This window comes from Manis pentadactyla, chromosome 1 (genome assembly GCF_030020395.1).
Source record: "Manis pentadactyla isolate mManPen7 chromosome 1, mManPen7.hap1, whole genome shotgun sequence".
NCBI classification, from domain to species: Eukaryota; Metazoa; Chordata; class Mammalia; order Pholidota; family Manidae; genus Manis; species Manis pentadactyla.
In genome coordinates, this window is record NC_080019.1 from 23008149 (window position 1) to 23034645 (window position 26497).

Sequence of the window (26497 nt, forward strand, 5' to 3'; positions counted from 1 at the left end):
GGAACTTAAAATAACTTTCTCAAAATAAATTAGACGACTTTGGAATTCTAATAATAAAAACAAGATGGTGGCCCAGAACAACTAACGCAGTTTTCAAAACTAATTAACATTAGAACTGCAAACTCTGGGCCATATAACCTAGCATGTAATATGAATCAACTCAAAGGAACTATAGTTTATGACTTGAAACACACAATAGAGATAATTGAGGTGCAGCTATACCTGGTTGTGTTATTTTAGATTAAGTCTCTAACATTTCTGAGTCTCAATTTACTCGTCTTTAAAACGGGAGTAATAAAACATACCCTCTTTCTACTCAGGTTGTTTTACGAGTCAAGTTAAATGAAGCTCTGAAAGCCATTCCTAGGCAGAAAAATACCAGATAAATGTAAAGTATTTCTAAAATATGACAAGCAACATACAGGTATACACATGTGGAGTATTAATAGCAACTGACTTTTATTAGCAACCAGTAGGCTATCTTAGGAAAAACATCGACTTCCTGGTCAAAAGGACCTGGATTCAAGGTCCCATTCTGCTACTTATTAGCTGAGAGACGTTGGGCAAGTTAAATATTCTGAGTCCCAATCTTTTCAACTATGACAGGGAGAAAATAATACCTACTTCACAGGGGATAACATATAAAAAGCACCTGGCTCTCAATGACCACCACAAATTTTATTCTGTGCCCTTATATTAATAATATTAGTTATTTTACTCAAAACACAACAGAGAAGTTGTATCAGTCCTCCCAGAGTTTATCATCAAGAAATCAACACAGAGCAATATTTTTAAATATTATTAGATCCTATTAAATGCCTACTGCTCTTCTTGTGATTAGGCAAGGGCCTGGAATTTTGTATTCCCTGCTCTTTGGAGAAACAATATAAAAATGCTGTAGGTCAGTCACAGGTTCTCAGATTGACTTGAGAGTCTGATGAAAGCTGTGGCACCTCTCCCCAAAGAAAGATACAAAACTTGAAGGAGACAATACGGGAGATATGGGAGAATATCTTCATGAACTTGGGATAGGGAAAGCATGCTTAACCAAGGGAGACAGTGAGGGGAGAAGGGATATCAACTATAAAAAGATCCATAAATACACCTACATTAAGAATTTCCACATCAAGAAAACAACATAGAAAATTTTAAAAATAATCACCACAGTGGAAGAAGATAATCTGCAACACGTGCAACCAACAAAGGCTGAGATTCCTGTGTAAATAAAGAACTCTGACAAATCAATACAACATTGTAGACAAAGAGTGTGATATATTGATAGAATGAAAACAAACTATAGCTTTATGTAACAATGTGGATGAATCTTACAAACTTAGTACCTAGTTAAAAAAGCATAACACTAAAGAATAAGTGCAGGATGATTCCCCTGTTATGAAGTTGTAAAACAGGTAAAACTAAGTAACATTGTACAGGTGCATAGGTGTATACATCTGCACACACATGAAACTGTGCAGAAAAACAAGGACATGATAATTACAAAAGTCAAAGAAGTGATTCCCTCGAGGGGAAGGAAGATGCCAGAACTGGGAAGGATCCAAGTCTGCTTCTAGGGAACTGACAATATTCTACTTCTTGACTTGAGTACAGATTACAAGAGTTTTACTTTATAATTTATACATTTTATACACTCTTCGGAACGTACATTGCAAAAATAAATAAATGCACTTCCACAAGTAGACCTAAATTTAGTGGGAAGAAAAGGATTTCAGAGACTCCCTCCTGTCCATAAACCCCAAGTTTATGGTGCCAAGCTGTTTCTTTCTCTTCTTAGCAAAGAAAAAGAACATCTTTAGATTGCCAAGTGATAGGGGAAGGAGGAAGAGAGAACATGAAAGGTGAAAGATTAGAAAGACAGACATTAAGCAGATGAAACATTAAGCCTCTGGGCCAGTTCATACTCTCTCACTTGGACTCAGAACATCTAGCACAAACATAACTAACAGATGCCCAAGCTTGGTAATGGAATGTGATGGTGTCTGAAAAACATGCTAACTAGTAAGGGGAAAGAGGAGCTCAACTTGTAAAGAAATGTCAACTATTAAATAATGTAACCCAAAAGAAAGAAGATTCATAATGACAAGTTTAACCCTCTACCCACTCCTTAATACTCTGGGTCTCACCCCTTAATGGAGACAAGAGCAGAACAATTTTCAAGTGAAAAAGTACATAATGTCATGTCTTTCAAAATATCAGAAAACCTAGAAAAGCTTCTGCCAGCCTTGGGAAATTAAGGAACTGGTAAAAACAAGTTACAAAATGCCAGTTCCACCAGCCTTGGAATAAAGACACATATTGCAACTAAATGATAAATATGTATCTAGATCGTATCTTTTCTACTGCCAATAGAGGTCTTCACAGTACAGTCCGTAATAAGGGCGACGGAAACTTTTTGCTGAAAGTAACTGGAATCCAAGTAGCTTATACTGTTAAATCAGTAATTCAATGTCGGTACATCTTTGTAAAGTTTTTTCATTGTATTCTTGAAAGAAATATTTACTCATATCCAGCAATTACCCACTATTTCAATTAGGTTTGGTCTATACTGAATAAAACTATCGATTATTTTCAAAACGGCTGTTTTTTTTTTATTGGGGTACATACAAAAAAACGCACAATTCAGTGTAGAGCTAAATGCATTTTGAAATGCTTATATGCTCATGTAACCATCACCTAGATCAAGATAATCAAACATTCTAAATTTTTTTTTGCCTTATTTTGATGGAAAGTCCTAGTTATGGACATAAGGAAATATTTTTAAGGTTCCAAGATCCTACCAAGGGCATCAAATCAACTTTCTTCATGTTTCACTCAACTTCTTTCATTTCCATTCCACCCTCCAGTTGTTCCCCAAAGACACATTATCTTCTCTGAATTCTCCAACTTTCTTCTAGGTTAGGGGAGCCACATAGAACAGCTTCTCCATGGCTTGATGGAATGTCCACTATGTTCCACTTACTAAAGATGCTTAAATGAGTCGTTTTCCTCTGAATCCCTCTCATTTCTCTATCTCCCTTTGTTGTGCTTTTCCTAGATTTGGTCTTCCCACCTGTTCTCAGATAACTGGCTTATCCAGTTGGAATCAAAGACCAAATTTCCTATTATGTCTGATTGAAAAGCTTTCCCGGTTGGAGGGAACGAACGGGTGTGGATCTGTACTTACCCATTCTTTCACTTTTGCGCCAAACTACTGATCTGTGCCTCCGTTGTGCACCCCAAAACGCAAGGTCATAAAAGTAATTATAGGACCAGAAATGATTGTCAGTCCAAATGAACTGCCTTTTCGCACGCTGTATTCTAGACTGGGGCTCACAAAATAACCCAAAAGTAAGTCCTAGAGAAAACTGGTGAGTTCCGGCATTGGGGGGTAGGGAGAGGCACAGGTCCGAAGTTCAAGAGACGCGGAAAGCAGATTGGACGATCAGCACGTGGTTCGACGTGGGGGCGGCGGCGCCGGCAAACCTACTGGGAGGGGTCGTTCCCCACAGTACTGCTAGAGCCAGCGACCTTGGCGGCCTCTGACTCACCCAAAGATGGGTAATCATCCGGCCCCGAGTTCCAAATCACTCATGGATTTAATTGGAAAGGAAATCTGTAGTTTCGGCTCCAGAGCCACTGGAAGGTACTGACCAGTTCAAATCTCCTCAGGTTCGGCCCGAAAGTGAAGTGAAGATGGAAAGGCCACTGTCCCTCCCGCTCGCCTCCGACGGTTAGGCGCCCGTCCCGTCGGGGCGGGTGCAGGAGCCGCCACCTGTGGGCAGGAGCTGCGCGGGCCCGGCGCCCAGCCCTCGCTCCCGCGCCCCCTCGCGCGCGCCCCTCACCTGCGGCCGAGTGACCCGACAGCGCGCGGCCCCGGGCGCGGCGGGGGGCCGCGAGCTCTCGGCGCTCGCGCAGCTCTTCCTCCTCGTCTTCCCGCCGCCGGCCCTCAGCCATGGGCGACGCGCGGGGGCGCAGCCGGGGCGCGACGGGCGAGCTGCGGCCCGGACGCCGGGGCCGCGAGCACCTGGGCTCCCACGCCGGCGCCCTGGGGGCCTGGCAGGCGGGCCCGGTGGGGAGGCGGCGGCGGCCGCGGGAACGGCTACCTCTGCGGACTCCACCTGCCGCCCGCGGGGGAGCGGCCTGGCGCGCGCCGAGCCGGCTTCCCCGCCTCCTCGCGGCGCTCCGCGGCCTCCGGCTCCCGGCCCGCTCTCCCGCTCCAGGCCCCCTTCCTCTTTCCCTGCCCCGCCCTGCGGAGCCGCAGCCGGGGATCGGGCGGGTTCTGGCCGGGCCTCGCCTCCGCGGGGTGGGGTTACGGTCCAGCGGGGCCGCCCCACGGCCGCACGCGCTGGAACCTTCCGCCGGACCCAAACAAACGCGGGCAAAATAAATAAACGGGATGGGAAGGGGCGAAAGAGGAGCTGGCTTGGCCTCTTCCTGTCCTTTCACAGTATTCCGGTGTCAACAGGAAACCCATTTGCTTGACACTTAAACAAAAGGAGGAGGAGCAGCAGCAACCTGCCCCCCGCCCCGCCGGACTTGGAAAAGTGGGACAGCTAGCCGTCGCTGAACTTGGGAACAAACTTGGCTTGGAGTTTGGTTCAAACTTGGCCTCTGGTTGCACATTCCCCCCCACCCCCCACCCCTCTTTTGGCCTTTTTAAGCCAAGCCTCGCAGCAGCACAGAGCAGAAGATTTTTAGGGCAGTGAAACGACCCTATAAGCTATTATAAGATTCATTTCATTATACATTTGTCCAAACCCGTAGAATGTACACTGCCAAAAGTGAACCCTAATGTTAGCTATGGAGTTTGGGTGCTAATTACGCCAGTCTCAGTCCCTCAGTTGTAACAAACAGACCACTTTCTGGAGAATGTGGATAATGGGAGGCTGTGCTTGTGGGGAAACGAGTGATCGGAAAATCTCAATCTTTGGCTCAGTTTTGCTGTGAACTTAAAACTGCTCTAAAATATAAAATGTAATTAAAAAAATTTTTTTAATTGACCCCACTGTATTCTAGTTGATTTAGGGTTAGGAAATAGCCAGAATTCCTTCAAGAAAATGTATTTAGGAACTCTTTACCTGATTATTTGTAGAGAGGCAATTTGGTAAAGTGGAAGGAGCATGCGCTTTGGAGTCAGAAACTGTTAGTTGAAGCCTTTAACTGTGAGATCTGTGGAAGTTTTCCAAAGCTGTAAAGAACAGTGTAAGAAAGTTACTATGTGTATCTGTATAGTACGCATTTTAGATTAAGTCCTTGGACATGTTTTCACACACAGAGAGGTACAGATTCTGGAATCTCCAGAAAAGATACTCAAGCAGCAAGGCAGGAACATTGCCTGGGCATGAACCAGGAGGAAACTCCCTTGTGGAATGAACGTGCTCTGCCTGGGAGAGATTGTGAGAGCGGCTAACGTGCAGCCTGTGCGAGGGAGAGAAGGGGCGCTGATCAGAGGACTGCCTGCCATACCTGGGTGCTGTTTCTTTGTCAATAGTGGTTCTTGCTGCCTAAGAAAATCTTTCTGCTTTTAGGCAGATAAGAACCACAGTGATTTTGCGGTATCGAGGTCAAATCCACAAGTTGAAACTTCATTACCGCATAAGCAGTTAAATAAGTAGACAGCTGGAGGACTTGAAATTAAACTAGAAAAAAAAAAGGGTTCTGCACCTTTAGGGTTTGTAGCGTTTGGGTTTGCTGTTAAGTGAAAGCCTATTGATCAGTTACCTTCAAGGATGAGGAATGAGTTAAGTGACTCCTACACTGACAACCGCACAATCTCTCTAATTGTTGGGGCAATCTCTACTATTAATCAGATTCTTAGTTTGAAAGGAGGTGAAAGTGCTCTGGATCTTTCACTCAGAGCTTTAGGAACCCACACCCTTTCTTCTGGGGTGCATGCTCAAGCCTCCTTTACGTTCAGCAAACATTTATGGCAACTATTGTGTGCTAAATACCACACTAAGTACTCTGGGGAGAGTCAAAAGAAGGAAAGAGTTACTCTCAGGCCCTATGTTAGGTGCATTTCACATAATTGTTTTAATATTTATTTATTTATTTATTTTTAAATTTTTATTAAGGTATGATTGATATACACCTTTAGGAAGGTTTTGCCTGAAAAAACCATGTGTTTACTACATTTACCCATATTATCAAGTCCCCACCCATACCCCAGTGCAGTCACTGTCCATCACTGCAGCAAGATGCAACAGATCCACTATGTGCCTTCTCTGTGCTACACTGTTCTCCCTGTGATCCCCCACACCATGTGTACTAAACATAATACCCCTCAATCCCCTTCTTCCTCCCTCCCCACCCGCCCTCCTACACCCTCCCCTTTGGTAACCACTAATTTATTCTTGGAGTCTCTGAGTCTGCTGCTATTTTGTTCTTCAGTTTTGCTTTACTATAGTCCACAAATGAGGGAGATCATTTGGCACTTGTCTTTCTCTGCCTGGCTTATTTCACTGAGCATAATGTCCTCCAGCTCCATCCATGTTGTTGCAAATAGTAGGAATTATTTCTTTCTTATGGCTGAATAGTATTCCATCGTGTATATGTACCACCTCTTCTTTATCCATTCATCTACTGATGGACACTTAGGTTGCTTCCATATCTTGGCTATTGTAAAAAGTGCTGCAATAAACATAGGGGTGCATATATGTCTTTTTGAATATGAGAAGTTGTGTTCTCTGGGTAAATTCCAAGGAGTGGGATTCCGGGGTCAAATGGATAAGTGTTTTAATTTAAATGAGTAAAACATGTTCCCTGTCCTCCAGTGACAAAGATTTATCCAATTTACCACAATAAAAGGCAAAATTCAGCAAAGTCTATAATAAAGATACAACCTCAGGTAAGGGTGCCAAGATAATTCAATGAAGAAGGGACTGTCTTTACAACTGGACATACACATGCAAAAGAATGAATTTAAACCTCTACTTCATACCTTATCAAAATAAACTCAAACTGGATCATAGATGTAAATATAAGAGCTACAACTGTAAAGCTCTTCAAAGAAAACAGGATTAAACCTCTTTGACCTTGGGATATGCAGTGATTTTTTAGGGTGACACCAAAATGTATAAGCAACAAAAGAAAAAAAAAATAAACAACAAAAGAAATTTAAAACTTTTGTTCCTCAAAAGACATCATCAAGAAAGGGAAAAGACAGTCCTCAGAATGTGAAAAAATGTTTGTAAATCATATATCTGATAAGGGACTTGTATTCAGAACAAAGTACTTACAACTCAATATTTTTTTTTAATTAGCCCAATTCAAAAAATAGACATTCTCCAAAGAAGACACACAAATGGCCAATAAGAAGCAGAAAAGATATTCAACATCATTAGTCCATTAGGAAAATGTAATCAAAACATCAGTGAGATACCCCTAAACACCCGTTAAGGTGACTAAGATAAAAATATAGACAATAATAAGGGTAGATAAAGATGTGGAGAAATTCCAACCCTCATATGTGGCTGATGGGAATGTAAAATGGTGCAGCCACTTTGGAAAACAGTTTGGCAGTTCCTCAAAAAGTTAAATGTAGAGTTACCATATAATGCAGCAATTCTACTCATAGATATATACTCAAAAGAAATGAAAACATGCCCACATAAAAACTTATACATGAATGCTCACCACAGCATTATTCATAACAGCCAAAAAGTGAATACAGTCAAATGTACGTCAGTTGGTGAATGGATAAACTAAATGTGACATAGCCATACAATGGGATATTATCGAGTCATGAAAAATGAAGTACTGATACACGCTACAACATGGATGAATCTTGAAAACATTAGGCTTAAAAAATCCAGAGATAACATTCAACATCCATTCATGATAAAAACTCTCAACAAAATGGATATAGAGGGCAAGTACCTCAACATAATAAAGGCCATATATGACAAACCCACAGCCAACATTATACTTAACAGCAAGAAGCTAAAAGCTTTTCCTTTAAGATTGGGAACAAGACAAGGATGCCCATTCTCCCTGCTTCTATTCAACATAGTACTGGAGGTCCTAGCCATGGCAATCAGACAACACAAAGAAATAAAAGGCATCCAGATTGTCAAGGGAAAAGTTAAACTGTCCCTGTTTGCAGATGACATGATATTGTACATAAAAAACCCTAAAGACTCCACTCCAAAACTACTAGATCTAATATCTGAATTCAGCAAAGTTGCGGGATACAAAATTAATACACAGAAATCTGTTGCATTCCTATACACTAACGATGAATTAACAGAAAGAGAAATCAGGAAAACAATTCCATTCACAATTGCATCAAAAAGAATAAAATACCTAGGAATAAACCTAACCAAGGAAGTGAAAGACCTATACTCTGAAAACTACAAGACACTTATGAGAGAAATTAAAGAAGATACCAATAAATGGAAACACATCCCTGTGCTCATGGATAGGAAGAATTAATATTGTCAAAATGTCCATCCTGCCTAAAGCATCTAGATTCAATGCAATTCCTATCAAAATACCAATAGCATTCCTCAATGAACAAGAGCAAATCATTCTAAAATTCATATGGAACTGCAAAAAACCCTGAATAAGCAAAACAATCCTGAGAAGGAAGAATAAAGCTGAGGGGATTATGCTCCCCAACTTCAAGCTCTACTATAAAGCCACAGTAATCAAGACAATTTGGTACTGGCACAAAAACAGAACCGTAGACCGATGGAACAGACTAGAGAGCCCAGATAGAAACTCAACCATATATGGTCAATTAATATATGATAAAGGAGCCGTAGACACAATGGGGAAATGACAGCCTCTTCAACAACTGGTGTTGACAAAACTAGACAGCTACACGACACGTAAGAGAATGAAACTGATTATTGTTTAACCCCATACACAAAAGTAAACTCAAAATGAACCAAAGACCTGAATGTAAGTCATGAAACCATAAAACTCTTAAAAGACAACATAGGCAAAAATCTCCTGAATATAAGCATGAGCAACTTCTTCCTGAACTCATCTCCTCGAGCAAGGGAAACAAAAGCAAAAATGAACTCAGGGAACTACATCAAACTAAAAAGCTTCTGTACAGCAAAGGACACCATCAACAGAACAAAAAGGCATCCTACAGTATGGGAGAATATGCTTGTAAATGACATATCTGACAAGGGGTTAACATTCAAAATATATAAAGAACTTACACACCTCAACACCCAAAAAGCAAATAACCCGATTAAAAAATGGGCAGAGGATATGAAGAGACAATTCTCCAAAGAAGAAATTCAGATGGCCAACAGACACATGAAAAGATGCTCCACATTGCTAAACATCAGGGAAATGCAAATTAAAACCATAAAGAGATATCACCTCACACCAGTAAGGATGTCCAGCATCGAAAAGACTCAAGAACAACAAATGCTGGCAAGGATGTGGAGAAAGGGGAACCCTCCTGCACTGATGGTGGGAATGTAAGCCAGTTCAACCATTGTGGAAAGCAATATGGAGGTTCCTCAGAAAACTAAAAATGGAAATACCATTTGACCCGGGGATCCCACTCCTTGGAATTTACCAAGAGAACACAAGTTCTCAGACTCAAAAAGACATATGCACCCCTATGTTTATCACAGCACTTTTTACAATAGCCAAGATATGGAAGCAACCTAAGTGTCCGTCAGTAGATGAATGGATATAGAAGAGGTGGTACATATACATGATGGAATATTATTCAGCCATAAGAGAGAAACAAATCCTACCATTTGCAACAACATGGATGGAGCTGGAGGATATTATGCTCAGTGAAATAAGCCAGGTGGAGAAAGACAAATGCCAAATGATTTCCCTCATTTGTGGAGTATAACTGTGAAGCAAAACTGGAGAAACAAAACAGCAGCAGACTCAGAGACTCCAAGAAGGGACTAGTGGTTACCAAAGGGGAGGGGTAAGGAGGGTAGGTGGGGAGGGGGGGAGGAAGGGAGAAGGGGATTGAGGGGTATTACGTTTAGTACATATGGTGTGGGGGTTCACGGGGAAAACAGTGTAGCACAGAGAAGGCAAACAGTGAATCTGTGGCATCTTACTACACTGATGGACAGTGACTGCTTTGGGGTATGGGTGGGGACTTGATAATATGGGTAAATGTAGTAACCACTTTGCTTTTTCATGTGAAACTTTCATAAGACTGTATATCAATAATACCTTAATAAAAATTTTTTTTAAAAGCCAGAGATAAAAGGCTGCTATGACATATGATTCTATTTATATGAAATGTCCAGAATAGGTTAATCCATAGAGATAGAAAGTCGATTACATTGTGGCCGGGGCAGAGGAGAACAGAGAGCCATAGCTAATTGGTACAGGATTTCTTCTTGAGGTGATGAACAATACTATAAAATCAGACAGTGGCAGGGGATTGTGGGGTATCATGATTAGTGCACATGGTGTTTGTGGGGTCACCACAGGGAAGACAGTGTAACTCAGAGGAGACAAATAGGGACTCTGTGGCATCTTACTACACTGACAGACAGTGACTGCAATGGGATATGGGGTGGGACTCAATAATAAGGGTGAATGTAGTAACCACATTGTTTTTCTTGTGAAACCTTCATAAGAGTGTATATCAATGATACCTTAATAAAAAAAAAATCATATAGTGGCAATGGCTACACAATTCTGTGACTATACTAAGGGAAGAATTTTATGGTGTGCAAATTATATCTCAATAAGGCTGTTATTTATTTTTAAGAAAATATAAAACCCACTCACCATAAAAGCACAGAAAACAAAGACTGATGAGAGAACTATATTCTGAAGTCATCATATTGAAGTAGAGGAACCAGGTAAGAGTCACAAGCAATACCAATTTAATCATATGAAAGAAAACCAAAGGTTTGGCCAATTAGCAACTAAATAAACATGCCAAAACATCTACCCCCCTGGGCGACACCACAAGAGCCGAACCCATTGAAAGTAAATGTTGAGTAACTGGGATGAAAATGTACATACTAAGAATAGAATAAGACTCACCTTCAAAGCTTTAAGGTTTAAAAAAATTTTTATAACAGATACTGAAAAAAGATTCCCCGTTATAAAGGACAATGTTCTTTGCTTCTCACTTCAACTATGTAGCTTGTAACAAGATGGAGCACAAATAGAACACTGCAAAAAAATAAGAATATACTTTATCAATACATATGTAGCACAGTGCTTGACAAATATAGGGCACAATAAATATTTGTTTAATTACTAAATAATTACAATTCCATTTTTTCTTTGCTGAATCACCAGAAGGTATGAGTCTCAAATCCTTTAACTTAAATAAAAAGTAACTATCTAAAATTAAAAATTTACAACTGAAGACCTCAAAAAGGAAAAACCAAGAATAGACAGGGTATATGGTGGATTTTGAAAGTATAGAATCTTCAAGGTTTTGTTCCTTAGAATAAAATGTCTCAACCAAATATGACAAAATCTTAAGCTTTACGAAAGCAGGATGCTGGTTTTCTGAGTGTTTTTTTATATTAGTCTCTCTATTTTCTGCATGCTTCTAAATTGTCATTTTTTTGTTTAGAATGAATTAAAAAGCAAAAAGCACAGTATAGTAGACCGAGATAGCTATAGTTTCTGTTTTTTTGGTGCACTTCACTCTTGGGAATTCTTCCTGTGGTAGATAGCTTACAAAATTATCCCCATTTCTTTATGTCTCCCTCTACCAATACAGTTGATACTGTGACTTTATCTCCTCCAACAAGAAGTGGTTCTCAACCCCATTTGGTGGGCTGGCTTTGGGATTTGCTTTGGCCAATATAATATGGCAGAAATGACAGTGTGTGAATTCTAAATCTAGACACAAAGAGGCCTTGCTTGCTTCAGCTTGTTCTTTTGGAAGCCTTCTACCACCATGTGACTAAGCCAAGGTAGACCTACTAGAGAATGAGGTCCTGTTGTCACAGCAGAGGCCGCGTAGGCTGGCCCACAGCCAGCTAACTCCCAAACGTGAGAGAAACCAGTCAAGATCTGCAGAGCTGCTTATATGACCAACAGTTGGACCACAGACACAAACATGACCCTGCTTAGACCAAAAGTGCTGCCCAGCTGCCTGTAATCTCATAAACAGTAAGAAATGCTTCATGTTTTATGTCACTGAGGTTTTGTGATTGTTTATTACAGCACATGCTGGTTTTGGATTCCTGGGAATTAGTCCCTGAGTAGAGTTAAAGGTGCAAAAAGTTTATTAAAGAGTAACACCCATGAAAGGAACAGGAGAGACAAAATGTTGGTCAAGGGGAACGGTCATACCACTGTGCAGACCTGACACAGCCTCTGCTAGTCCAGTAGCATGGCTAGGCCCTTGAATCACCTTCTTTCTCAGCCTTCTGCTAAGGTTGCTTGAAAGCTGACACAGACACTGAAAAAGCTATTTACTAGAGACTGTCAGCTTACCATATTCTTTGTACCTAGAATATTTTCTAGTAAGAAATATTTTCAGCATATATTCAGAAAATAAAAATATTTTCAGCAAGAACTTTCTTGAAGAGAGTGGCACATCTCTGTGCCTGCCACAGTTGTCTTTGCACCATGCAAATCCACTTCTCCATACATGTGCAGGGAACAGCTCAGATTAACCTCCAGCTCTATGATAGGTCTCTGGGCCTCCACCAGTACTCATAGAGTCCTTCTCTACTATCCATTCTAAATTCCTCTTGCCCTCAGATACCACCTCTGCTGATCTTGATAGCTTACCTGGTGGTATGACACAGACTTTCATTGTTGAGGTGTTTTAGTCCCTAGTAACTGTACCCTTTACAGGGTGATGTGTTTTCACTAGTGGGTCATGTGAGTTGCACACATGTGCCTCTCTGTTCCCACTGTGACACCAGCCTTGCCTCCTGCTAGTGATCAGAGCAAATTATCCCTACCAAAATGGTCATTCATCTCATCTGCTGGTCCCTGGCCATAGATGCTCAGAGTACTCAGATGGCAAGCATGGTTTATAATTCAACTGGACCCCTGCTCTGTCCTCGTGTGAGAGCATGGCCCCGTTGACATCTGGAAACTCAAACCCTTTAGAGTCCAGGATGCATAACTTATGATTGCAAGTGATGATAAGTGGGGCCACTCATGCTTCCACCCCCTTGTTTTCAGATCCATACATTCTCCTGACTGGAGACACAGCACCATAAAAAGAAATGTCTCTGATATAATATGTCTACTGCATTCTGGAGAATTAAGCCCTGTCTTCACAGGATATTGCCTCCAACTTTGCACTTCAGCTACAGCAAGAATGTGTATATGTGAAACTAGAGGTAAGATGAATAATATATAATAGATTTTTTAAAAAGTACTATTTCATCCATCAAACAAATCCATAAAGCATGTGAGCATAAAATCCAAGTCTCTCAAAGTCACATTCATGCAACAAGCGATTATTATTAGTCCCTCTCTTCAAATAAAGATGAAGCCAAATTGCAAAATCAAGACCAGGGCTCTCAGGAGCTGTAGCTTCAGATTTAAAATATAATAAAACACATGAAAGTGTCAAAAATGAGAGTTCATTTCCTGACAGAAAGACATTTTTATTCAAACTGTTGACACATTTGAAAAAGAAAAATGTAAGTGGTTTATATTAAGTGACCTAGAGCTTCTAATGTTCTTTGGCCAGGTCAAGTTTTAATCATTTTCCTTTGCCATTTTTTTCTCTTTGTTCATGTTCACATGTTCATTTTTCAAGAATTTCCCGTTTCCCTCCTCTTTCCTCCTTACTTCCAATTCATCTATACCTCTGTCAAAAACTAAAATTCAGCCAAGTAAATTTGAAGATCTAATTGGCTTTATTAAGTGATTCATTAATCAAGCAGCATCCCATCCAGCAAATAGAGAGATGTTCCAAGGAATTACACAAAATGGGAGATTTTTATAGGAAGGAGGGTGGGGCATGAAGTTATTAGGGGAAAAAAAGATTGTTTTAGACAAGATTCCCCTTCCAGAGGGAGAAAAACGGAGTATGATCATGCTGATGACCTCATCTTTTAGGGGCATGGAGAGGACCATGTGACACGCTACTTACTGGTGTTAACCAGAAAGTTGGTGACTGACTACATTTCTAGGGGAGGTTGAAACTGCAATTAGGTTAGGGATTAAGCCCCAGTTTGGTGGTGTGGCCTAGCAGAAGCAACTCCATTTTGGGACTGTGGTTTTCTTTTTAACACCTCTTCCACTTTAGTTCTGCTTGGCACTCTCTCTGGTTTTCTTAACTGCTGTGTGCCTCTGTTCCCTCATCTGTAAAATTGGGATAATCATAATAGCTATCTCACAAGGGAGTTGTGAAGGTTCTAATGAGTTAATATATTAGTTTGTGGAGACTGCCATGACAAAGTACCATAAACTGAATGGTTTAAGCAACAGAAATTTATTATCTCATAGTTCTGGAGGCCAGAAGTCTAAGATCAAGTCTAAGATCAATGTTGAGAGGGTTGTGCCCCCTCTGAAAGCTCTAGGGAAGGGAACAAATTCCAGGCTTCTCTCATTTCATGTAGTTCTTGGCTTATGACAGTATAACTCCATTCTTCACATGGCATTCTCTCTCTCTGCATGTCTCTGTGTCCAAATTTCTCCTTTTTATAAGGGCACCAGTCATATTGGATTAGAGGCTCACCCTACTCCAGAATGACCTCCTCTTATTTCAAATATTGTAAAATAACCTGCAGATTTCATCTGCAGCTACTCTATTTGCAAATAAAGGTATGGGACTTTAATGTAGGAATTGGGCTGGGGAAGGGCACAATTCAATGCATAACACATATGAAAAGCATTTAGAACAGTTCCTTGCACATGAGAAGCACTGTGTAAATATTTGCTATTTATTGAGTGCACACCATGTATGGAGGGCTGTGCTAGGTACTGAGGATGCAACAGTGAATCAGACACAGGTCTGTTCCCCAAGAAGCTCATAGTGTGATAATCCATGATAGATGTGACAGAAGATGACCATTGTTCTAGTTTGCTTGCCCTTGACTAGGGGCTGGGAGGAGTTTCTGGGACACAGGACTTTGAGAGCAAAAACACCAGGCAAGTCTGGAGCAAATCAGGTCAAGGCAGTCACTTTAGGGGTAAGATGGGAGGAAACATAGGAGAGGCTCTGTGGCAGAGATCATTTTTTCCCAGATTTCTGTTATCTCTTTGGCATTTGGTGGTCAAGAATAAAGACTACATTCTCCAGTGTTCCATGGCACTAGATGTTGCCATGTGACTAAACTTTGGCCAATGGGAAATAGTGTGTACAACTTCAGAGAAATGTGTTACATGAAAGGGGTGTGCCCTTCTTCACCCCTTTCCTCTGTTGACTAGAATTTGGATGTAATGGCTGGAACTGGAGCAGCCATTTTTGCTTTCTGTTGATGGCAATGCTCTATATCTATGTTGTCCGATGTGGTAGCCAGGAGCAACATTGGCCCTTAGACACTTGAAATGTGGCTAGTGTAACTGAGGAACTAGGTTTTAAATTTTATATAAGTTTAACTAATTAAACTTTAAATTTAAATCCCCATATGTGGCTACTGGCTAATGGCCAGTAATGATACATCAAATCCTCTTGTGCTTTGAATCTCTGGCTGCTGCTTCTGCAACCAGCCAGAGAAACCCTCTGCTTTTAAAGGACTCATGTGATGTTAGGTCAATCCAGAAAAAATCCCTTTGCTGTACAACATAGCATAATCACAGGATTGATATCTCATTATATTCATAGTTTCCATCCACACCCAAAAGGTAAGGGTCGTCAGGGATCATTTTAGAATTCTGTGTATCAAAATTAGCGTCTCATCTATCTTTAAAATGATGTAAGATAGAAAATACTTGTGGGTTGAGAAACCTAAAAAGTCTCCTAAATAGAGTACTTTTTGAATGCACAGTGTCTTGAAAATCAGCAAAATTGATTATATAAAGTCTGTATTTAAAATTCAGCTAACATTTGTTGCACCACTATAATGGATTATGCACTTGGGACAGAAATAAACAGGCAGCACAGCTCTTCCGGCTTCTCCATGCTACTGTCTCTCTCTGTCTTTGGCCCCTGCTTTGTCTTTGTTCCCCATATTCAATTAGACTGGAACCTCAAATGCCTTCTAAGGATCAAATATGTGATATAAGTGAGTAAGACAATCAGAAGCTAGGAAGATTGAGGCGAATGGGAGACTTGACATCCATCTACCTGGGGGAATAGAAACTCAGCTCCAGCAAGAATGTGGAACCAGTCTTGCCAAGTGTTCTAGTTATGAGATCAGAACCAAACCAAATACCCAAAGCAACAGTTCACCAAAAATAACATTAGGGCCAATGCAAAGAAATCTACTACCAGATATCCTGTCCAAACAAAAGTGCCATGTTAGAAAGGGAAAAGTATTAAACTTGGAAATAGTAATTAGGAGCGGGAGAGGTATCAGTCAGTAGCCAGAGAGTAACACAGGGTTACCCAAACTTGATGCCAGACAGCCTTGAACAATTAAGGCATTGTGTGCTATGTATTCAGAGAAAATAAGTGAAGAGAAAGGTCACAGTCTTTGGGCCCAATCTTAAGAATGCTGGGTTGGCCTTGATGGGAGTGGTCTTTCATCAGGCAAGGCTTTCCTATGGACCTCCTTTCTAGCCTTATCTTTCCTGCTTTCCTGCATGGAAGAGCTGCCAAACAGGACCACTAACTGGTTCTCTGAATGGGCCCTGGGCTTGCCTTCAGGAACACCAATGCCAGTGCTCAGCCCCGAGAACCATCCTGCTCCAGTCCCCCAACAGACATTGTCCACATCTTCTTAGCTCAGTTGAGACTCCACCTTCCTTAGGAAGCATCTCCTGAACCCCCTGTACATGAATCCCAATCTGCATGCTGTTTCTCCTCTATTTGTCCCATGCCACTTTCTACGGCCCATTATGAACATTTCATATTTGTCTTTTATTGTAATTGTCTATAGGTGCATATCATCCACCCATATATTATTATCAAGTGTGCTTTCTCTACCCAAGAAAAGAAAAAATTTAATATTACTCTATGCCTTACATCTTCATATATATCTTACAATCTTATATCTTAATAGTTTATGTTCTTACTACAAAATGCAGGATTACTAGAGACATCAGCATTACTTGACAGCATCTTTAAGTACAGAATATCAGCTCCTCCCTGAACCAACTGAATCAGAATTTGTATTTTAATAAGTTCTCTGGGTGATTCATGTGAATTTTGAAAAGCACTGTTCTGTGTACTCACAAGCCTAATCTTCTTGCAATATAGTAATAAATATCCAACTTTAACCCTTTAATACAACTGCTTGTAGTTTTCTGGTATTATTAGACTGCAAACTCTACCAGAGCAGGGACTGTGTCTGCCGTGATTACAACTTTATTCTTAGTGCCTGACACCAAATGGGGCACATAGCAGAGCCTCAATAACCAGTTTAATTAAACAAGTAAATAAATATTGGCAGAAAATGAATGCTTTTTTTAATGGAAACAATAAGTTGCAGTGTTGAAATTACCTCTATTGGTTGCTTTCATCTAAGTTATACTTCAAAAATATATCAGATCAGTAGGTATTGGTAATGTTCCTGAACAGTTCTGAATTGAAATTCAATGCTCATGATTTCTTTTTCTGTTCTGGGAAAATCAATGCATAATGTATTATTAAAAATAACTTGGCAGAAGTTAATTTTCATTTTTTCTTCCACAAAGGCACAAATACCAGTCAGCTCTTCCAGTTTAAAGCGTATGATACTTTCAAGAGTACAACAGAGATCAAAGGTATATTTTCTACTTATTTCTATTTCTCAAATAAAGAAGCCATAGGACAATAAAAGGAAATGCCCCCGCGTTTAAGCATTCCAACCATCTAGGCGAGAAAGCTGATGGGCCTTTGGGAAAGACTTGGACTCAGTCCATTTCAATTTAATTTCTTGAAGTTTCTCTTCAAATTGGTGTTTATTTGCAAAACTTGTTATGCATGGAATCTCTACTTACTGTGCTTCCCTCTAATTTTACTTCTGGCAGACAAATATTTTTGCTTATCTTCGCTTATGTAGCATCTCCATAGCAATTGTCAGAACTCTTCCTCAGCAACAAGCCCACCACACTGACCTTAGCAAGACCAAAAATGTCTCACACAGAGCTTATCTTCTTTTGTGCACTCCAAAGGGAATGCCCAGCTTCAGCAGTTCTCAGAGCTAAATATCATGAGCAAATTGGTGGGACTGACACATTTTATGAATTTCCTACTTGGAGCCCTTGGTTGCCTGACTGTGAACAGCTTCCACTGCCCACTGCTTTGCTCCCCCCCCTCTGTGCTCCAGTCACTCTCAACTTGTCACTGTCCCCAACATACCCTTTGCTTTCATGTCTCAACCTTGGAACATGATGTTATCATTTAGACAGCAGGAATGTAGAGAGAACATGGGCTTTGAGCAAACCCAGATTCACTATCCCATTCTGTGATTTTAAGCAGGTTAATGAACTATTCTAAACTATTTGTTGATCAGAAAAATAAGAGATAGCATTATGTAGGTATTAGGACTGTTGTTAGGACAAAGGGAAATAAACAATAATAATGAACATTTAGTGAACACTTATTATGTGACATTATTGTGCCAAGTGCCTACATTGTCTGAATTAATTCACAATTATAGCAACAGGATACCTACCCTTTTAGTAACCCTTTCCATATTGTGAAACGATGAGGTTTTTTAAAATTAAGTTATCATTGATATACAATCTTATGCAAGCTTCACATGAGCAAAATTCTGGTTTCAACATTCACCCATATTATCAAGTCCCCCACCCCACCTCATTGCAGTCACTGTCTAGTAAGATGCTGTAGAGTCATTATTGTCTTCTCTGTGCCGTACTGCTTTCCCCATGACCCAACTACATTATGTGTATTTTTCTTAATACATCTGGGTTTCTTGAACATAATGCCCTTTAATCCCCTAGTGGCCAGCAGGAAGACTGAGAAGGGCCAGCATTTTGGACTCAGCTTCCTTTCCTCCTTATTATGCCCTTTGTCGCTGTGGAGCATTGTTGCTATCACTTAGGTGGTTTGTTTTCCTGGAAAGAGTCTAGGTGCTGGCAGCAGGGGAAGATTTGGAGTTAGAGATTTTGGTGGCCAAACAGACGATGTGGGACATGAAATGGAAGCAGAGAAGACAGATGCTCTCTCAGGCTGCTCATGGCCCATGGGGGCTATTTTTCTATAACACAGATTCTCCATTTCAATCCACTCCTCATTGGCCCAATCCTGATGATACCATCTCCAAAGTTTCGGGAGAGGAAGTAATCAGAAGATGTAAGGAATACCACTATCAGATGTTCTTCTTTTCTCAAGAATTTTTCTGCCACTGTGTGTGATTAATATAAAAGCTGAGCAGTAAGCAGAAACCCAGATGTATAAGAAAAAGGCACAAAGGCACTGTTAGACGTAAATCTCAAAGAAGATAAGCTGAACAGAATTTCTATCCATAATTATGTTGACCTTTCCATGAAAGTGTGTAATAGCTGTTTCTGGATAAATCAATGGGCAAAGTCATTAGTGAGATATGGAGAACATCGAACTTACTACAGTTGAGACCATTGGCAAATGGCCTGGTTATGGGAAACCTAGACTATGGTTGGGCAGAGGATTGCTCTGTATTTTCTGCTTCTAAATTCACCAAAGCCCATCTCCGGTTCTGGAATAGATCAAAGCAGAGCATTCTGTGGGGTTTAATGAGTGCCCCCATCTTATCTAGGCAGTTGGTCATAGTTGGGGATGGAGGCAGGTGGGCAGGAGAACAAAATTCATCAAAAAAAAACCTGAGTAAGGCAAAGAAAGTACGAACAGCAGCCTGGATCAGGCTCATCCAGGCATTTCATCCTCAGATTTTAAAAAGTGGTATGATGACAGCTGACATCTTAGTGATGGCCTCCCTTAGTTCGTCTTCTCTCCTGAGTCACTAGCTCCAGCTTGTACTTGTCCTCTAAATCTGTTGTACAGCTAATACGCCATTATCCTGAGGACTCACTTTACTTATTTCCTTACTTGAATACTCTGTTTTCTTGTAAGTCATGCCTTCTTTTTTCTTGGTTTGCTCTCTCAATCTTCTTGATTTAGCATGTCCTCTTTTAGCTTCTTGAGAAAGGTGCATGAAAGGTAAGTTTTTTGAGAATTTATGTATTTCCAGCTTTAATCTTGATGGAATTTGTCTGGCTATAGAATTCTATGTAGGAAATGATTTTCCTTCAGAATTTTGGAGGCATTGCTCTATTGTCCTCTGAGTTCATGACTTGGGGTTATTGTTGAGAAGTCTGATACCATTCTGATCCTTACTCCATTGTATAGGCCTTTTCTCTCTAGAAGTTTGGAGAATTTTGTCTTTGTGTCTGGTGTTCTAAAATTTCATGGTAATATCTGTAATATGGTCTGTTTCCATTCTTTGAGCTGGCTACTTGGTAGGCCCTTTCAGTCTGGTAATTTAGGTTCTTCAGTTACTTTCCATGTTAGAAGGTTTCCTCAGATCTTCGGTAATCTTAGTTGCCTGCTCATATTTAAGGGTTGGGTAACAAAAAGTTGATCAGAAGTTCTGTGCTTTTGGGAAGACCTATTGACCATGAACTTTATGAAAGATGTTATGAGTAAGCTTTGTTGGGGAATTCTACCCCACCCCATCCCACTCCAAATTACTATATTTTGGGATTTTTTTCACTTGGGCTAGTCATGTTCCTTAGAAAAGTCTTCTCCAATATTCTGTCTGGACGGTAAAGCTTGATTTCCAGCATATCAAGAATTGTGAGAAGATCTGAACATGTAGTATCCCTACATTAGTTAATCCTTGCTTTCTCTCTAGAGTCCTCAGCCCCTTCAGCTAAGGACACAGAGTGCGTGAACCTCCACTTCTGTTAGGGGAGGGCAAGTGGCAGTCACCCAGAGGAAAAGAGTAGGGGAGAGGGTATAAATGTAGAACTACTTCTCAAGTAGCTTCCAACCTCCAACCAATTTCCTTATTTCAGCCTGCTTGCATCTTTACTCAATATCCAGAGGATTTTGCAGTGCCACTAACTTAAGCATTTGGTTTTCTCAGGTCGGCCAAGTCATTTATCACTGTTTTATAGCCTCCAAAATTCTGTCACTATTGCTTCTTCTTCCTCTTTCCCCATTCTTAGAAGTTTTAGGGGGGTTCCGGAGGAAATCAAATTGGATGCATTTGTTCAATCCATCATTTCTACCTGGAACCAACCATCAAACATTTTAAAAACTGAGATTCATTTGTCTAATAAATACTGAGTACCTATGATATTTTGGGCACTTTGATAAATGCTGGAGGTGAACTATGCTTTATCTTCCACTGTGATGACTGATGCTCTATGTTAATGGCTGGAAAATAAAAGTTCCTTTCCTTGCTACTTCCCCAGTCAGAATTTTATTTTATGGGGATTGCTGTATGCTGGGCTAACTTGGACAGCTGTATAACTGATTCTGATTTTAAACCCATCTAGAAGCCTTGGATCATTTCTGGTATCACCCACTCTGGCTGTGTTTCTGAGTGTCTGCAGGGTAACTGGCCTAATACCTGATTCCAGAACCGCACGTAGTGTCAGGGCTGATTTGCCTGAAATTTTGTTCATTCTGAATACTGAAAAAGCACAGATCAGGCATTTTAGGTGCTGACTGAAGGAGGGGCATGCAGGTGTTTTGTTTTTTTCAGTGATTCCTTTTTTTTAAGGTATCATTGATATACAATCTTATAAAGGTTTCACATGAGCAACATTGTGGTTACTACATTCCCCCTATTATGAAGTCCCCACCACATACCCCGTTACAGTCATTGTCCATCAGCATAGTAAAATTCTGTAGAGTCACTACTTGTTTCTCTGTGCTGTACTGCCTTCCCCGTGCTCCCCCTATATTATGTGTACTAATCATATACCCCTTAATGCCCTTCTCCCTCCCTTCCCACCCACCCTCCCCAAACCCTTTCCCTTTGGTAACCATGAGTCCATTCTTGGGTTCTGTGAGTCTGCTGCTGTTTTGTTCCTTCAGTTTTGGGGCATGCAGTTGTTCTTAAGTGATTCCTTACAGGCCGTTGGTTGTGTCTCTGTTCCCAGTGGCAATTTATTCTGGATCTTGTCTTCAAAGTTTGGCAACCAACTTCAGTGATTACAATGGTAATCACTGTAAATGTAGAATAAGCATAGGAAGGAGGTCTGACATTTGTTGAGTGCCTACTATGTGCCAAACAGTGGCTTTGGTATTTCACATTCAGTAACTCATTTAATTTAATGTTATTCTGTAATAAACTCATAAGCATGACAAAATTCTGCTGGAACAAAGCAAATAATTCAAATATTTGCCATTCTATTTTCAATTGCTTCCTCATTCAGACTTTATACTCCTACTTTACATTACTGTACTCTCTTTTGCAAAGTCTCTTGAGGCCAAACAGACATATTTACACAAATCAGATGCATTTGAGGGTAGTTCCCAGGATATGTTGATGGCCTGGTCCACCTTGTTTTTATATTTCCAAGAGGTAAACTGCATACACCTAGTAGCACACACAGCTGCTTTGATGGTGGGTTTGGGCAAGTGTGGGCAGGTTTGGGGTGCCTGTGGAAAGGCAGAGGCGGGGGGGTGCTTCCACCAGGACCAACCCCGATGAGCTCTGCGGGGAGCTCATTTTGCCTGAAATATCAGTGTACACCAAGGATAAGGTTTTACTTTTGTTGGGGGAGCGTTGTGTATTTTGCTCAGTCCTTGTCCCCGCTGCAACAAAGAATTGAAGGGCAGAGACACAGTAGTGAAGCCAAGTAAAAGTTTAAATATATTTAAAGTTACTTAGAGAAGAAGTGCAGCAGGCAACCCAGCAAGGAGAGGTGTCCTGAAAGGTTGGAGAAAGAAAGTTTAAGATTAAAAGGTTACACACTTAGAAAGTGTGGGTGACCTCAGAGAGAGGAGTGCCCTGAAAGGCTGGGGGTTCCCCCTTTTAAGGATTCTTTAGGAATGTGACTAAGGGCTGGGGGTGCAGAAATTGTTAAGTGGTCTTTGAATACTTAGAATTTACTTAACACAAGGAACTTTCTGCTGTGATTTCTCCCTGGGATACCAGCATCTTGGTCTGGGAGCATATCAAACAGGCTGCCTGCCTAGCCCCCAAGGTAGGCTGTGTCTGTTTGATAAAGAATAATTAAGAATCTTCCATTTTTAACTTCCTGGGTATTAAAATACAGTCTTTAAGATGGGATCCTTCCTGCGTTTTACTCTGTTGTTTACGGCTGGGCCTACATGATTAATACAATAAAGACACGGGCTATGCTGAGGTACCCTCCTTTATCTGGGAAATATTCAAACTTTCCAGGCCAAGTTGCTCCTGGCTTTTTGAGCTTTAATTGATTAATTTTGCTTCTTTTTAGTGGACTTTCTGGCTTTTTTCTCTTTCCATCCTGCTTATATCTATTTTCCTTCCTAACACTTCGAAGAAACTTTCTTTTGGTCCCCATACTTTATCCTGGCATTAGATGGCTGCACAGCCTTGTTTGAGTGGATTGTATAATTTGAAATTTCTGGCTCTGACTATTAATCAGACTCTAGGATGAGTTAGGAAAGAGAGAAAATTATCTCTGCCTGTTACTGGTATCTTACACTGACAAGGAACTGAAAGACCTGTGGAGTTCTTTACCTTGTAAAGGAAAAACCACACATTTAGGACTACTATATGTAATAATGATATTAACAATGACATCTTATTTTTACACAGTACTCAGAGGTAACAAAGCATTGTTATTCACACAAGTTCCTCTAAATAGCCTTGAACTTAGTTTTCTTTGATTTATTTCTGTGTGATTCAAAGGTTATAAATTGGCAATGAACAGGCCTTATCAAATTAGCAATTTCATGGCACCTAGAAAAATTGGGAGAACAAATAACTGTGGCAAACAAGCTATTTGAACCTTAAAAGCAGTCCTTTAATACAGAATCATAAAATCTCTTGGGAGGCATGAGATATTTAAATTCACCTACTTCTAATCCTCTATCTAATCTTGTTCTACATTCAAATATCCTACCCCAAGGGAAGGCTCTGTTCTCTCCTCAGAAAACAATTTGTATTTCCTTGATGGTGGATTGCTCCTCAGGGCTAGAAGGCAACTATCTGTAGGGGGTGAGAGAATAAGGGGCAGTGGATGAGTTGGAGAAGGAGGGGAAGAAGAGAAATGGAAATCGTTTTAGGGAGAGAAGAGAGAAGAGTTAATTTTTTCAATAGACACTGACCCCGCACCAAGGCCTACCACAGTGGGTATCATGGTGAAACACAGAGGTAAAAAATAGATCCTGACTTCAAGGAGTTTACAGCCTAGTGCAGGAGGAAAAGCCTTTCACCTGAGGCAGTTAACTGTAGGGTGTGCCTGTGAGTCACCCTGTGAACTCTGAGAATTTGATTAATAAAATAAAGGCCCAATCAGATGACACTGGACACTTTAAAGGGACAGAACAACTCTCAGGCCAGGTACTTGTCTAGAGTAGAATTGGAGGTTTTACTTATCTAAATACAGAATTTATTAACCAGTTGTAGGGGATTGCAAATTAGGACCAAAAAAGTAAGTGTGAGTGGGTCTTGGGCTCCTAATCCCAATCTGTGGAGGGACCCAAACTCAGCCTGCAAAAGAGTTACCAGCTGGAGACAAGGCCTCACAGGCCTGGAAGTACCATACCCAGGACTGCCCACCACCCTTTGCTATGAGTCTACCCTTAACAATGTCCACTGAGAAAAGATGAGTAATGGAATAAAACAAAAGCATTTATTTGAAGTCTTAGAATTGGAATTCAGGGGGCATGGATTCGGGTAGCAACTAAAATTGTGTGTTCTTGAAGAGTAAAAGCCAAGATAAGGTTATCCTCATCAGCAAAGTGCAGAAGTATTAGGGAACTCACACAGTTGTTTCCCAGACATCATGATTGGAAGATGTAACTACAATGTACAGTCATTGGTTTTCTAGGTATCAACTTAACTGCTAGAAAAGTCCCTTTGCAGAGTGTTCAATTTTTGTTAAAAATGTTGGTATAGAAGTCCTGTGTTTGGTCATATACCTTTGCCCATTTCAAGAGTTCAATGTAGTTTCTGTTTTAAAAAACAGGATGAAGTTTTAGTCTCAAATTAAAGTCTGTCATGTTCAGAGGTTTTACCCAGTCTCACAACAACCTTCTACATGGTACCTGGTTTTGAAGACATATCTCCTCAGTTTCCCTGAACATGGTCACTGACCTTCCAGGTAGATCTAACCACTCCTTCTCTTTCTCCACATCCATTGTGTACATACCTCTCTTTTGGACCAACCATAAGAGTACCACACAGTATTTGTAATACTTTATTTACACTTCTATCTCCTTTACTATTTGGCTCCTCAACAGCCAGTCCTTGGCATTTTTGTGTTCTTGGTACTTCTGCACAGTGACTGGCACTCAACAGATGCTCTGTCAGTATTTGAGGGACAGGATGAATGAATAATGAATGAATGGATAAATGATTCAATTTTAAAAAAGGTACATGGAGAGTTAATATGAGCAAAGACTTTAAGTCAACAGAGGGTGCCCACGGAACAATGGCAAGAATAACTCGCATAAAGCAAGTTTGGAAAGAGCCAAAAGAATTATATAGAGTTAGGCTATACAATAGAGGACCTTGAGTGCCAAAAAACATTCCTTTGTTTATTCATTTTGTTCAACAAAAAATTTGCTGGGAAAACTTGTAGGTAGTGTGGATAACATAAGCCTACAGTCTCTAGCCTAAGGAAGTGCATGACTGAGGGGGAGAGGATGCCTTCACAAGAGCTACATTAAAAGGCAGACAGTGCAAAGGTGGTCAGGGAGGCACAACTAAGGAGCCCTAGGAGATCAAGGATCAGTAAGTCACTTTTGGTTGTGCTGATAGAAAAGCATGTGAGCTGACCTTCGAGGGTAAAAGGACTAGCAGAAGGCATGACGTCAGCAAGGAAGCAGAGATGGGACTGGGCAAGGCCTGCAGAGGAAGCTGAGAAAGGCTCCCTAAGGCTAAAGTAAATCAGCAAACAGAGAGGTGAGGTAAAAGATGAAGATGTAAGGAGAGGTGGGGTGAGATTGGGTAAAGTATTTGTCAGGCTAAGGTGATTATACTCTGTTCTGGAGAAGGTGGGGAATGTGTGGTGACTTGTTACATGTTAGGATAGCAATGATTACCAAGAGCACACAGAACTGTCAGCCCAACCCTTGATAGAAAGGTGAGGTAAATCTTTCTGACAAACCTACCTGACATTTTGAAGTTGTTTTACTCTATAATTATGTCATATGCTGAGGTTTTTACATGGTAACTCATCCTTTGTATGCTACCCTTTCATTCCACCAGATACAGTCATTATCAATGCTTAGTGTTCTAACACAGGCTCCAGCCAAGGCAGATAACCACAGACTGGGAACATGGTAGGTTTCTTCCCCTCTTAGTTACAATATACTTGATCATGGGGTCAGTGAAGTTACTAGCAAAAGTACAATGGA

At 40.6% G+C, this 26497-nt stretch overlaps 1 protein-coding gene across 2 annotated transcripts in view; it reads right to left on the reverse strand.

Annotated features, from left to right (window-relative positions):
• Positions 1-4091, reverse strand: part of SH3D19 (SH3 domain containing 19) — a 170512-nt gene extending 166421 nt beyond the window's left edge. For both annotated transcript variants that reach the window (XM_036887689.2, XM_036887688.2), the window contains exon 1: positions 3840-4091. In XM_036887689.2, the coding sequence (XP_036743584.2) occupies positions 3840-3951 (112 nt within the window). In that variant the 5' untranslated portion in view covers positions 3952-4091. The remainder of the gene's footprint in view (positions 1-3839) is intronic.
• Between the last annotated feature and the right edge of the window lie 22406 nt (positions 4092-26497).